The sequence below is a fragment of the Arabidopsis lyrata genome (genome assembly GCF_000004255.2).
Source record: "Arabidopsis lyrata subsp. lyrata unplaced genomic scaffold ARALYscaffold_8, whole genome shotgun sequence".
Lineage (NCBI taxonomy): Eukaryota > Viridiplantae > Streptophyta > Magnoliopsida > Brassicales > Brassicaceae > Arabidopsis > Arabidopsis lyrata.
The window spans coordinates 16,288,526-16,298,590 of NW_003302548.1; the positions used below are offsets into that span (position 1 = coordinate 16,288,526).

The following is a 10,065-nucleotide window of genomic DNA, read 5'->3' on the forward strand; positions in this document are numbered from 1 at the left end:
CAAAAGTGGTCTAAAAGTTTGACTTTTAACTATTTTAATTTTATTTATTGTAAAAATAAACTATTTAGTTTTTATTTGTAGTGGAAGTATTGAAAATGTATGTATTAAATTTGTGTGGTTTATTTTTTTTTCATATATATATATATATATAATAATAATAATTTCTATACACGCTTCCAACACGTACCCATTTTCTAAAATTTCTAAAAAATCGCTTCCACATTTCCAAACGCTTCGCTTCCGCGTACCCGCTTCTGATTCTATGCAACTTAGTTCACCACCTGGCCGGGTAAATCCGACAGTTATGAAAATGAGTGGTTCAAAGCTGAAAAATGCTACCATCTCAGATAAAGTGGAGTTTTTGTTGTTACTCTCAAAAGTCCTTATGTCGAGTCTTGTCTAGTTAGGTAAAGTATTTTGAGTCGTCATCTGTTTAGAGTCATTTATATCCATGTGGGGGATTGTTGGAACTTATTTTGATTAGTTGCGCCGGATTACTTTTTCGGGTATTTTTCAAAATTGAAATTCGTTTGAATGAGAAATGGAGGTCCTAAGTGGCTAGCTTGGATAGCTTGAAATTTGACTAAAGGATCAAATGTCGCACTTCAGAAGTTAAAAGAGAAATCCAAACCATGCATGTGTGCCGAGCCGTGTTGTATCGTGTCGAGCCGGACCCGGTTTGGAATTTGAGATTTGAGAAATAGATTTATAACCCAAATAATAATAATTATTTACCCAAATGTGTTTAAGTCATATTGTTGAAAGATTCAACATATATCTCATTTAATTGTGAATTGTGTAACAACAAATCAATTAATGAGAATAATGGAGTCAATGACTATCATTGAGAATATGACTTTTATGTTGAGAATGAATTCTCATTACTCCTCTTTATTTCTAATGTTTAGAGTTTGGACTATAAAACCAAGGCTTCATCTGTCCATTTTTGGGTCATTGACATATGGATCAAAAAGGTCACAATCTCCTCTTTCTTCTTTTCTCTAGTTATCGAGTCTGAGAGTACACACATTACTAGAGTTCGTTAGGCTTCTGGTTTTGAGTGTTGCAAATCAGAAGATGGTGCGGTTGTATCATTGGATTTTGATTGCGTCAAGCCGTCACACTACGGGCAATTAAAGAATTAAGGAAAGAGTGTCTCGCCTTCGCACAAACCGTTCTTTGTTTAACAAATATTGATATCGGTTGTTGTATTTTATTTCTGGTTTTATCATTATCTATTGCAATTATTCAGTTTTGTCATGTCGTAGAAATCGTGGCCCTACACGACTTCCATTGCACAATCCTCTCAAGTCTCATTTTTTTCCTTTATTAATCTCTTTGTTTATCGATTATAATCTAAAGACGATCTTCGATTAAAAGTTTGATCACTCTATAATTTATATGTAAAACGTTTGGTTTCATGAAAATCAAAGTTGTAATGACGAAAAAAATAAAAAAAAAAATGACGACCCATAAAATGCTTTAGACTGTCAAGTGTATTGACCATCCACCTACACATTCTTAGTTAACATAATTTCATTTTTTTGTCCTTAATATATTTGCTAATTACAATTTTTTTTTGTTAGAAGATTTTCTATGATACAAAAGAATTTACAAAGTCTTATAAGCAATGTGAATTGTGATTTTACAACGAACGAATTACTATGCATGCATAGTGACGGTAGGCTCCACACAAATTATATTTTACTCGTAATATTTTTCACGTGTAGCGTCTATTGTTGACGCTTGCTATTGTTGACGTTTGTTTTGTGACTTTTGTAACACTCCCCCTTGGAGACCAGTGTCACTATGTCTCTTGTGTAATATATATCTTCTGTTGCCTCGTTAAAAACCTTTCTAGAAAAACCTGGTGCGAAAAATCATAGTAGGTAAAAAGAGTGCAACCGCGCAAGCTCCCCCTCGAATGATCAGGATCATAACTTACAAGTCTTGTTGACGACGCATTCCAATGTTATGAACATGTTTTCTGAACATAGAGGTGAGCAATGATTTTGTGAAGAGGTCCGCAGAATTCTCGGATGATCAGACATATCTTACTTCAATGTCTTTATTCTTCACGAGCTTTTGGGTGTATGAAAAGAACTTCGGAGGGATATGTTTGGTTCTATCACTTTTGATATATCCTTCCTTTTCTGAGCAACACATGCAGCATTGTCTTCATATAAGATAGTTGGCTCCGTATTCAGACGAATTCCACTACTTGTTTGAATGTGTCGACTTATTGATCGTAGCCATACACATTCTCTACTCGCTTCATGGAGTGCAATGATTTCAGCATGATTTGAAGAAGTTGCTACAAGCGTCTGCTTCTGAGAACACCATGATATAGCAGTACCTCCAATCGTGAATACGTATCCTATTTGTGATCGAGCTTTGTGTGGGTCTGATAAATATTCTGCATCTGCAAAACCAATCATTTGACCATTTATATTTTTAGGATAAAATAACTCTAAATCAATAGTCCCTTGAAGATAACGAAAGACATGTTTAATCCCATTCCAATGTGTTCGTGTAGGGGATGAAATAAATCTAGCCAAAAGATTGACTAAAAATGATATATTAGGTCGAGTGCAATTTGCAAGATACATAAGGGCTTCAATTGCACTTAGATACGGTACTTCAGGACCGAGTATCTCTTCATTCTCCTCAGGTGGTCTGAATGGATCACTCTCAATATTAAGTGATCTAACGACCATTGGAGTACTGAGAGGAGTTGCCTTATCCATAATAAAACGTTTTAACACTCTTTTGGTGTATGTGGATTGATGTACAAATATACTCTTTTGAGTATGTTCAATTTGTAGGCCAAGACAAAATTTTGTCTGTCCGAGATCTTTCATCTCAAATTCCCCTTTTAAATATTTTGTTGCTTTCTGTATTTCTGCTTCCCGATTATGTTTAGATCATCAACATATACCGCGATTATCACAAATCCGGAATTTGTTTTCTTTATGAAAACACATGGGCATATAGGATCATTCACATATCCTTCTTTCGTTAAGTGCTCACTGAGACGATTATACCACATTCGTCCAGATTGCTTTAACCCATATAATGATCTCTGCAACTTTATTGCACATAACTCTTTGGGTTTAGATTTTAATGTTTCTGGCATATTAAACCCACCGAGAACTCTCATATAGATATATGTATCTAATGATCCATATAAATATGCTATAACGACATCCATGAGACGCATCTCTATATTTTCTCCAGCTGCTAGACTCATCAGAAATCTAAACGTTATAGCATCCATAACAGGGGGAATATGTTTCCTCATAATCAATCCCGGGTCTTTGAGAAAATCCTTGAGCAACGAGACAAGCCTTGTATCTCGTAATTTCATTTTCCTCATTTTGTTTTCTAACGAAAACCCATTTGTATCCAACCGGTCTCACATCTTCAGGTGTGAGTACAATAGGTCCGAATACATTTCGCTTATTGAGCGAATCAAGTTCCACTTGTATTGCATCTTTCCATTTTATCCAGTCATGTCTCTTTTGACATTCATATACCGACTTTGGTTCTGGATCCTCATTTTTCTCATCAATTTCCTTTGACAAAAGGTATGAGAAAACGTCATTAACATCATCTATTTTATTTCGATCTCAGATCTTTCCATTATGGATATAGTCAATAGAAATCTCATGATTTCCTTCAGGCTCATGATGCTCATCATTGTCATTAGACTCATGATTCGTTTCTTCCAAAATGTTTTCTGCTATTTTGGAAATATCATGCTTTTCAACTTCTTTTCGTTTTCTAGGATTTTTATCCTTAGCACCAACTGGTCTACCACGTTTCAAGCGTGTTTTAGACTCATGTGTATCATCTGCTCCTCCACGTTCTTGTGGTATTTCAATTCGAGCATAAACATTTGTAGCTGGTATATATGATTTAGTTACCGTTTCGGTATATGCAAAAGCATCGGGAAGTTGATTTGCTATACTTTGCAAATGCACAATTCGTCGAACTTCTATTTCTGACTCTTTTGTAGGAGGATCAAGGTGTAACAGGGATGGTACACACCATTTGATTTTTTTTCCTACTTGCTTATTTTCTCCCCCTAGAACCGGGAATACTTTCTCATCAAAATGACAATCGGCAAAACGTGCCGTAAAGACATCACCAGTCTGCGGTTCTAGGTATCTTATAATTGATAGAGAATCAAAGCCAATATATATTCCCAATCTTCTTTGTGGTCCCATCTTTGTACGTTGTGGTGGTGCTATAGGTACATACACCGCACAACCAAAAATTCTTATATGGGATATATTTGGTTCTCAACCAAATGCTATCTGTAGTGGGGAGTATTTATGGTATGCACTTGGTCCTATCCGAATGAGCGCTTCTGCATGTAAAATGGCATGTCCCCATACAGAGGTTGGAAGTTTTGATCTCATGATCAATGGTCTTGCAATCAATTGCAGACGTTTAATTAATGATTCTGCCAAGCCATTTTGTGTATGAACATGAGCTACAGGATGTTCAACTTCAATTCCCGTTACCATACAATAATCATTGAATGCTTGGGATGTAAATTCACCAGTGTTGTCTAGTCTAACTCTCTTAATGGAATAATCAGAGAACTGAGCTCTTAATTAGATTATCTAAGTTATAAATCTCGCAAATGCCAAATTTCGAGATGACAATAGACAAACATGTGACTGCTAGATGCGTCAATCATTACCATAAAATAGTGGAATGGTCTACATGGTGGATGTATCGGTCCACAAATATCGCCTTGAATTCGTTCAAGGAACTTTGATGACTTTTTATCAATTTTGTATGGCGATGGCCTTATGATCAACTTTCCAAGAGAACACGCTGCACATGTCATTTTATTTCCATGATTTTTCAATGAGTGACCATGTGAGCTCTCTATGATTTTTCGCATCATTGTGTGGTGCCTAGGTGACCAAGGCGATCATGCCATAATAAGAAATCTTCTGGATTTCTTTTGATCACAAGATGTGATTCTATGGCATCTATGGAAGTTCTGGAAATTTTTCCAAGACATGTCTTTTTCCAGATTTTATAGAAGTTATATACATATACTTCTTTCCACCCTCAGTTGCAGACTGAGTTTCATATCCTTGAAGGTATATGTCTTTGAAACTCAACAAATTCCTCTTAGAATTCGGAGAATATAAGGCATTATTTATGGAAAACTTTGTTCCATTAGGCAATTTAAAATTTGCTTTGCCACTTCCTTCAATTAAGTTCGTAGGACCCGATATTGTATTGACAACAATTCTCGTCGGTTTTAATTCAGAGAAAAATCTCTGATTTCTCAGAATAGTGTGCGTTGTTCCACTGTCTGGTATACAAATATCTTTGATATTTTTCCTTGCTATCGTTTTGTTTGAATCTTGATCTATTTCTCTGTAATCAATATAGACGTTAATAAATATAAGCAAATATCATTGATATTGAAAATATAGAATAATCATACACTAGTTCATTTTCAGAGACAACTTTATTTTCAAACAACAGAAATACATAAAACTTATATAATGGCATTACTGGAGACTAGCAGTCTCACTACAAGCATTTTAGTTATCCGCATGAGCGGTCTCATTAATCTTTTCCGCTATTAGGAGTGCCACAAATAAATTCGAAAATTTGGTATACCCGCATGACATATACAATTTTTGCTGGGTAATGTGGTTTTCATGAAACGTGGTATACGTTTTCTCAAACATCTGAGAATCGGTGATAATATCACCATAATATTTTAGTTTAACCACAATTTTCATCAGCGGAATTATAATCCATCACTTTATCAAAGTCTTTGAACTTTAGACTTTGCCATTCATCCCGAACAAGTGGGAGATTTATGGCCTTTCGATTATCAAATCGAGCTTTTAGGGATTTTCATATCTCTTTGGGATCTTTTATGTGTGCATAATCACATATGATACTTTCATCAAGGTGTCTTAAAATAAAGATCACCGATTTTTTTCTTTCTTGAACCGTCGAAGTAGTATTATCTTTTACGGTTTTTATTAAGCCAAGAGATTGTAAATGTAGTTCGACGTTGGCAATCCAAAATATATAATTGGCCAAAGTGATGTCTACAGCCGGAAACTTAAGCTTCTCAATGTTTGCCATTAGTTATCTAAACACAAAATTAAATAAATATTATTAGTAAAATAATATTATTTATTTCATATTGAACCATTTATATTAATGATGCAAGCGATTACAAATAACATAATTGCATAGAGAAGTAAAGCGATACTTATGGTAAATTCTTCGCGAATAAATTCCCCAACGAAAAGACCATAAGTATATGCAACAATTGCAATTAAACAAAGAATTAAAAACAAGCGAATCATTTTCCAAAAAGAAAACTTAAACAAAATTCTTTAGAAAAATATATGAGGAGAGATATGATTTTTGAGTGAATGAATGAGTGAAAATGAGTGTATTTATAGATTGAAAATTACTGTTCATAGCCGTTTGAAAAGTGATAAGTTTTTTATTTTTTTTTCTTCATGACCGTTAGCGAAAAGATTTAAATAGAAAATCAATCTCTAAATTTTAATAGCCGATCAGTTAAATTTACCAAATTCAGATAATAGGTTTTTATACAGGTGGCCGAGCCTCCTTATATATTAACCAAAATATAAACATAACATAAATAAATTTAACGGCAATATTGTGGTGACAGAGTCATCCACGTTATAACAGTAAATAGTTATGGTGACGAAGTCATCCAAGTTATAACAGTAAATAGTTATGGTGACGGAGTCATCCACATTATAGGCGGCTTAACCGTCCATTGTTATGGTATATAAAACATTCATTACAACGATTACTTATAGTGGCGACATTCCTCCCACTATAATAACGAGTAAATAACGGTATCCGAACAACCACTAGAAAATAATATACATATATCTATATAAATATTTTTTATTCTTTTTTTTATTCTTTTTTATATTCTTTTTTATATTCTTTTCTTTTCTTTTTTTTTTCTTTTTTTTCTTTTACACATACTTTTTTTTTTGTAACGAGGCGACATACCGCCCAGTATAATATCGTATTTTTTTTTTCAGCGAACATAGAGTGATCGTGCTGATAACGTGTTATAAATAATTACTTTATTTTATGATGTATATAAATATAAATAATGGAGAAAAAATTTATGTGAAAATAAAGAGATGAGAGAGAGATTATTACTTCTCTTGTAATCGAAGCAATACAAATTGTGATTTTACAACGAACAATTCGATGCATAGTAAATTATGATGGGCTCCACATAAATTATATTTTACTCTTAATATTTTTCATGTGTAGCGTCTATTGTTGACGCTTGACGTTTGTTTTTGTGACTTTCGTAACATTTTCATTATATTTTCTGACATTAGGGCCTATTATTAATATGATAAAATACAAAAAAAATTGATGTGTCCCGACTTTCAATTGGACCAAATCATTACGCCAGATCAGAAATTTGCGTTAAAATATGCCAATCTCTCAAACGTCTAACTTCTGTAATATATTTTCATATAAATAAACCTCTCAAACCTCCACACTTCTCTCACCCATCACACAATCCTCAAAACAGAGTAACCCAAAAAAACAGAGCAATCTAAAAAAAAGTCTCAAGAAACCTCACTAAAATGGGTTCAACGGCGGAGACACAATTAACTCCGGTGCAAGTCACCGACGACGAAGCTGCCCTCTTCGCCATGCAACTAGCCAGTGCCTCCGTTCTTCCGATGGCTCTAAAATCTGCTTTAGAGCTCGACCTTCTTGAGATCATGGCCAAGAACGGTTCTCCCATGTCTCCGACCGAGATCGCTTCTCATCTTCCGACCAAAAACCCTGGAGCTCCGGTCATGCTCGACCGTATCCTCCGTCTTCTTACGTCTCACTCCGTTCTCACCTGCTCCAACCGCAAACTTTCCGGTGACGGCGTTGAACGGATATACGGGCTTGGTCCGGTTTGCAAGTATTTGACCAAGAACGAAGATGGTGTTTCCATTGCTGGTCTTTGTCTTACGAGCCAAGACAAGGTTCTCATGGAAAGCTGGTGAGTTTTCTTGATATGAGTTCTGACTTTTAATAGATCTTTATGGTAAATCAAGCTAGAAAATTTCTGTTTTTGATAATGTTGTTTCATAAGTTATGTATCTTGGTTGATGTGATTAAAATACAATTATGCAAAGCTAAAGGTGAGAGAGAGAGGCACAAAGTGTCAAAGACAATCAGACAAATACAGTATAGTCTAAAGTCTAAAACATTTATGTTAGGTTGTTCCAATCATAAGAGCTACAAGAAAAAACTTCTTTTTTTTGCAGAAAATACATATTTTTCCTTCTTTTTTTTGTCTAGTTCATGGCTTTAAATAGAGAAGCTGTAATCGTTCTTCCTAGTATTGACTATTGAGTAACAAAATAAGGAAATAGAATAGCAACATGATTAGGATCGAAGAGAACTGGTCTTCTGATGAGCAACAAGAAAAAAAAAAAATAGAAACCTTATAATCTGGTTTTGGTTTTATTCAATCGAACCGGCTGGTTCTCTTTGCGAACCGGCGGTTCTTTCTCAAACTAAACAATCAACTTGACGTGGATCTAGTTTAATCACAAAGTAGAGTTCAATCTTGTGATCACTTTCAAAACAGATTATTATAGTTAGTGATAACCAAAAGTTGATCTGGTTTAGAATTTGAAGAGAAACTAAAAAAAAAATTTATGGTTAGGTAATAAGATTAAGCTTAAAGAGTGTATGTGTGTTTTCTTAGACTCATGCCAAAGAGACATGTTTCAGGTACCATTTGAAGGATGCAATTCTTGATGGTGGGATTCCATTCAACAAGGCTTATGGAATGAGCGCGTTTGAGTACCACGGAACTGACCCTAGATTCAACAAGGTCTTTAACAATGGAATGTCTAACCATTCCACAATCACCATGAAGAAGATTCTTGAGACCTACAAGGGTTTCGAGGGCTTGACTTCTTTGGTTGATGTTGGTGGTGGCATTGGTGCTACTCTTAAAATGATTGTCTCCAAGTACCCTAACCTTAAAGGCATCAATTTTGATCTCCCACATGTCATCGAAGATGCTCCTTCTCATCCCGGTATATTAACAATTACCTAACATTTCACAAAATCCGATTTGCTTGGAAGATTGGCGTCTTATCGCTAAATTAATGCAGGTATTGAGCATGTTGGAGGAGATATGTTTGTAAGTGTCCCTAAAGGTGATGCCATATTCATGAAGGTTAGTAAATAGTAATTAACTAGGTTTTCTACTAATTACTTAAACCGAAAACTCTTTGACTCTTTTTTGTCGATTTCTCATTGTTGTAACAGTGGATATGTCATGACTGGAGCGACGAACATTGCGTGAAATTCTTGAAGAACTGCTACGAGGCGCTTTCAGAGGATGGAAAAGTGATATTAGCAGAGTGTATACTTCCAGAGACACCAGACTCAAGCCTCTCAACCAAACAAGTAGTCCATGTCGATTGCATTATGTTGGCTCATTATGGAGGCAAAGAACGAACCGAGAAAGAGTTTGAGGCATTAGCCAAAGCATCAGGCTTCAAGGGCATCAAAGTTGTCTGCGACGCTTTTGGTGTTAACCTTATTGAGTTGCTCAAGAAGCTCTAAAAGACCATAAAATGTCCCTTTAAAGATGATTTTATATGTAAACATTATCTCATATGTAAACTCTAAAAATCTATTACAATTAACATAAATATTTAAATATGGTTTACCTTCACAAATTACAACAATTTAATAAGCTCTTTCTTTACAGCTCATTTTGAAAAGAAAACAAAAAAAACTTTACAACAACTTGTGAGACTTGACTTGACCTAATTTATATTTTTAATCCATTTAACTAAATATCTTAAGGATATTTTTCAAAACCATTTCTCATCCCTCTCTTAGTTGGCGGTAGTTATGACCAATTTGTATCATTGTTGATATGAACGAAATTTATTGAAGGTCTATCTACTCTCATTATCAATATGACTCATAATAGACTTTAACTGAATACATCCACTGACAGTTGTTTGTTGA

General features: G+C 34.6%; 1 protein-coding gene across 1 annotated transcript; it reads left to right on the top strand.

Moving 5' to 3' along the window:
* Nucleotides 1-7,469: 7,469 nt before the first annotated feature.
* On the top strand, nucleotides 7,470-9,750 carry LOC9302094 (flavone 3'-O-methyltransferase 1). Its single transcript, XM_002864261.2, has 4 exons — nucleotides 7,470-8,065; nucleotides 8,806-9,116; nucleotides 9,195-9,259; nucleotides 9,352-9,750. Exons 1-4 carry the CDS (start codon nucleotides 7,653-7,655, stop codon nucleotides 9,649-9,651), a joined length of 1,089 nt encoding a protein of 362 aa, XP_002864307.1. The 5' UTR covers nucleotides 7,470-7,652; the 3' UTR covers nucleotides 9,652-9,750.
* The last annotated feature ends 315 nt before the right edge of the window (nucleotides 9,751-10,065 follow it).